Consider the following 3754-nt stretch of genomic DNA (forward strand, 5'->3'; position numbering starts at 1 on the left):
AAATTTCGAAATTATACAATCTAATTGCAATCTAAATAACATGTATTTAGCATCTTTGTTTGGCTCGTGATTAAAATGCAGTGGTTGCCTCTGATTTTAAATGGAAAAAGCACAGCCAAAGCATTAGTTTGTTTATATGAAGAGATTTATTTTATTTGTATTATTTAATTATTTGATTTGGGATTTGTTTTGAAATTTCAAGTTAGTTTTATTATTTGACATTTCAATTTCACAAAGAAATGTGCATCATTTTGTTGGAGAAATAATAAAAGGACACCTTTTCATTTATAATTTGCCGTAAATCTCATTTTGTTAAAAAGAAAAATTGTGAGAAAATTGTATTGTGAAATCAGTATCGTGAATCGTATCGCATCGCATCCTGAGTTGAGTGAATCGTTACATCCCTATATGCTACTAGTTTTTGCTGTGGTATCAAAGTAGTATTCTGTTATTTAAATAATAAAGAACCATATTTTTTTGCTCATCTGCAAAATGATCCGATCTGTTACTCAAAATCTGATATGATAATGCAATATGATCTGAGCCGTGGGTTTTGTGATCCGTTGCATTCCTACTCTCTTGACTTGTTATTTGAAGAAAAAAAGCAATCATTGAAGTTTTTAATCATGCTGATTTGTCCGCAGTGAAGTTCAGCCGATGTCTTCTTGTTTTTTGTTTTTTTATTCGGGCTACTTAAATTCATTTTGGGCTACCAAAATCTGAAGAATGTCTATATATAGATATATATAGATATATATTTATTTATTTAATCAACTTGGTATTTCCGCGCTGTCTGAAACAAGTCTCTATGCTTGTGCGTGCTTTGGGTGTGTGCGAGAACAGCGCGTGACTCGTGAGTAACGAATTGAGTTTTCTTTAGTTTCTTCTTCTTGTCCGTACGTATCATGGATCAACTACAATCTGTGTAACCCCTAATAAATATATGACAGACCAGAGCAATCTTTCATTTACTAATTGAACATTTAATTTACATGAAATCGTCAAATTGATACTCCATAGCAATCGCCATAGCAATCGCATACAATAAAAATACAGAATACTTATAACAATCATTAACACACAATAAATAACAAAGTGTCATATCTGTACACATTTTTCCCCAGAACGTTCTTGCGACCCGATAGCAACTCTTCCACAGCCCGGTACTGGGTCACGGCCCGGTTGTTGGGGACCTCTGCTGTAACTTATGTAATGACAGATCTAGAGAGTAGAACGGGTAACAGCTTATGTCTGTTCTATCAAATGTTTACACTAATTCTTGTGTACTTTTCTGGCATTTCATATCCAAAACTGCACATAAACAAGTGAACCAGTGATGTTTTTAATACGTTTTCAGTTCATGGAAACATTCAGTCATGTGAATGCAGGCAAGTCAACAAGCAACATGCTGTTATCTGAGGAGCAATCTGACGATCCAAAATACAAGAGGAAGAATCTACAAAAAAAAGTCCAAAAAATGCAAAATGTGGAAGAAAAGATCTTCAAAACCACAAAACAGACTGTTACATCAAATTGCGCAGCCCAAGCGGTAACATTCTACTGCAGACTCCATGCTAACGGAGAGCTAACACCAAACCAACGCAATCATAACTACAACCAACAGCGTACGATAGTAAGAGGAGCACGGTATGGGAGTTAGGAAAGGAGGGCATGGTATGCTCAGATGAGAGGGGGGCTCAGGGTGGGTTGAGGGGGAAATGTGACCCTCTAACCTGCAAACTGGGGCCTGAGAGGCCGTTGTGCTGGTTCTGCAGGTGTGTGAATGTGTCGCTGCGCACACTGGCCATCTTGGCCCGGTGTCTCCTGAGCTGGATGAGCAGCAGGGTCAACTCCTCCGGCTGCAGGACAGCGGCGAGACGGAAGAGAAAGCACTTCAGGAGGTGACCACCAGGGCGGCGCCAAGATGTTGTGAAATTTGGCCAATAGAAGTGGACTAAGGCGAACTGTAACTGCATGTCTTTAATGACACAGCTCAACTCACTGTCTCAAAACTAGAAAGCAACAAGCTCCTGGTGGCCAAAATGTCATCTACCAAGCAGATCGCCTACGTTTCCTAGATAGTTTGTCTGAAAAAATGTGCTCTCTATGGAAGTCTTACCGTTTTTCCATGCAGACTTGGTGCACTGACTGTGTGCGTGATGTATCCCATTGTTGGCATGGATCTCCTCTCTATTTGTGAGGTCTGTAAAGACACAAAAATACCAAAAATGGTGACGTTTACAATGAAAATTAAGAAAATCACAGTTCTATCACTATTAATCTCAAATTCTCTCTTTTAGTTAATGGATACTGTACACTTTTAAAGTCAAGTAAAAGTCAGTTTCAAAGTTTAGCACAAAACTAGGGCTCAGCAGAGCACATTTTACTCATTCATCTGTTTACTTAAGCTAAGCAACTGTGTGCTTGATTTCAAATGTGCTACAGGGCTTTGAGGGTTTGACAGTTTTGCTTAACATACAAAATTCTTCATCTAGGCCCATCTAGCACCTCAAAAGGACACAAACAACAAGAGATTTAATTAACTACACATAAATTAAAATCTTTCTTAAAATAACATTTGTTTGCTACCAGCAGAGTAGCACTGTAGACTCTGTTTCCAATGCGAATCCCACGGCACTGCATTTTTGCTGTATAATAGGTTTTTTATTTAAATACAAGATCAGAAGAAAGACCACTGCTGAGGAGGTTCACTGGGCGCTTTGCTTAGCCTTTGGCGAATCTTATCAGCTAAAACCAGTCTAGTTATCATCCATAGAGATATGATCCACGACAGAAGCTATGAAAACACACTCTACTGTAGTCTTTAAGATGCACAGATAGACATCTGTAGCTGGGTAGTCGATATCACAAGTCTAGCAGTGACAGCGAGTCCCGCTGTGTGATATATACAGTGCCTTGCGAAAGTATTCATTCATTGAATAAATTCATTTCATAAATAAATTTTTTTCATGTTTTGTTATGTTGCAGACTTATGTTAAACTGCTTTAAATTACTTTTTTTCCACATCAATCTACACTCCATACACCATAATGACAAAACAAATAACAGGTTTTAACATCTTTGCAAATTTATTAAAGATAAAAAACTTATCTGGAACAGTTAAAATTTAGCTCAGGAGCATTCATTTTGTTTTTGTTCACACTTTGAGTGAAGCTAACCTGTGGCAAATTCAATTGAATGGGTATGATTTGGAAAGGCACACGTCTTAATAAAAGGTCTAACAGCTGAAAATGCATATTAGAGCAAAGACCAAGCCCTGAGGTAAATAAAAAACTGCCTGTAGAGCTCAGAGACAGGATTGCATCAAACCACACATCTGCATCAAACCTCCATTATCCATAATGGAAGATTTCTAGAACAACCAGGACTCTTCCTAGAGCTGGCCTCCTGGCCAAACTGAGCAACTGATGGAGAAGGGCTTTGGTTAGAGTGGTAACCAAGAAGCTGATGGTCACTCTAGTTGAGCTCCATGATATATGCCATGATATCTCCCATATGTGGAGATAGGAGAAACCTACGCCTGGATTATTGTAATTCGTTATATGTTGGTCTTCCACAATCTAAAACTTACTTACTTACTTACTTACAGAAGGACAAACATCGCTGCAACACTCCACCAATCTGTGCTTTATGGCGGTGTGGCCAAACTCAATCCTCTCCTCAATGAAGACACATGAAAACACACTTGGAATTTACAAAAAAGCACCTAAAGGACCCTCAGACTCTGAGAAAC

At 38.3% G+C, this 3754-nt stretch overlaps 1 protein-coding gene across 1 annotated transcript in view; it reads right to left on the reverse strand.

Moving 5' to 3' along the window:
• LOC107750550 (pleckstrin homology domain-containing family A member 7-like) overlaps nt 1-3754 on the reverse strand; it is a 107530-nt gene that overhangs the window by 26715 nt on the left and 77061 nt on the right. The window contains 2 exon segments of the mRNA XM_016565997.1: nt 1734-1859; nt 2120-2203. Of these exon segments, the coding sequence (XP_016421483.1) occupies nt 1734-1859; nt 2120-2203 (210 nt within the window).

This window comes from Sinocyclocheilus rhinocerous, unplaced genomic scaffold (assembly GCF_001515625.1).
Source record: "Sinocyclocheilus rhinocerous isolate Xijiao unplaced genomic scaffold, SAMN03320098_v1.1 scaffold19, whole genome shotgun sequence".
NCBI lineage: Eukaryota > Metazoa > Chordata > Actinopteri > Cypriniformes > Cyprinidae > Sinocyclocheilus > Sinocyclocheilus rhinocerous.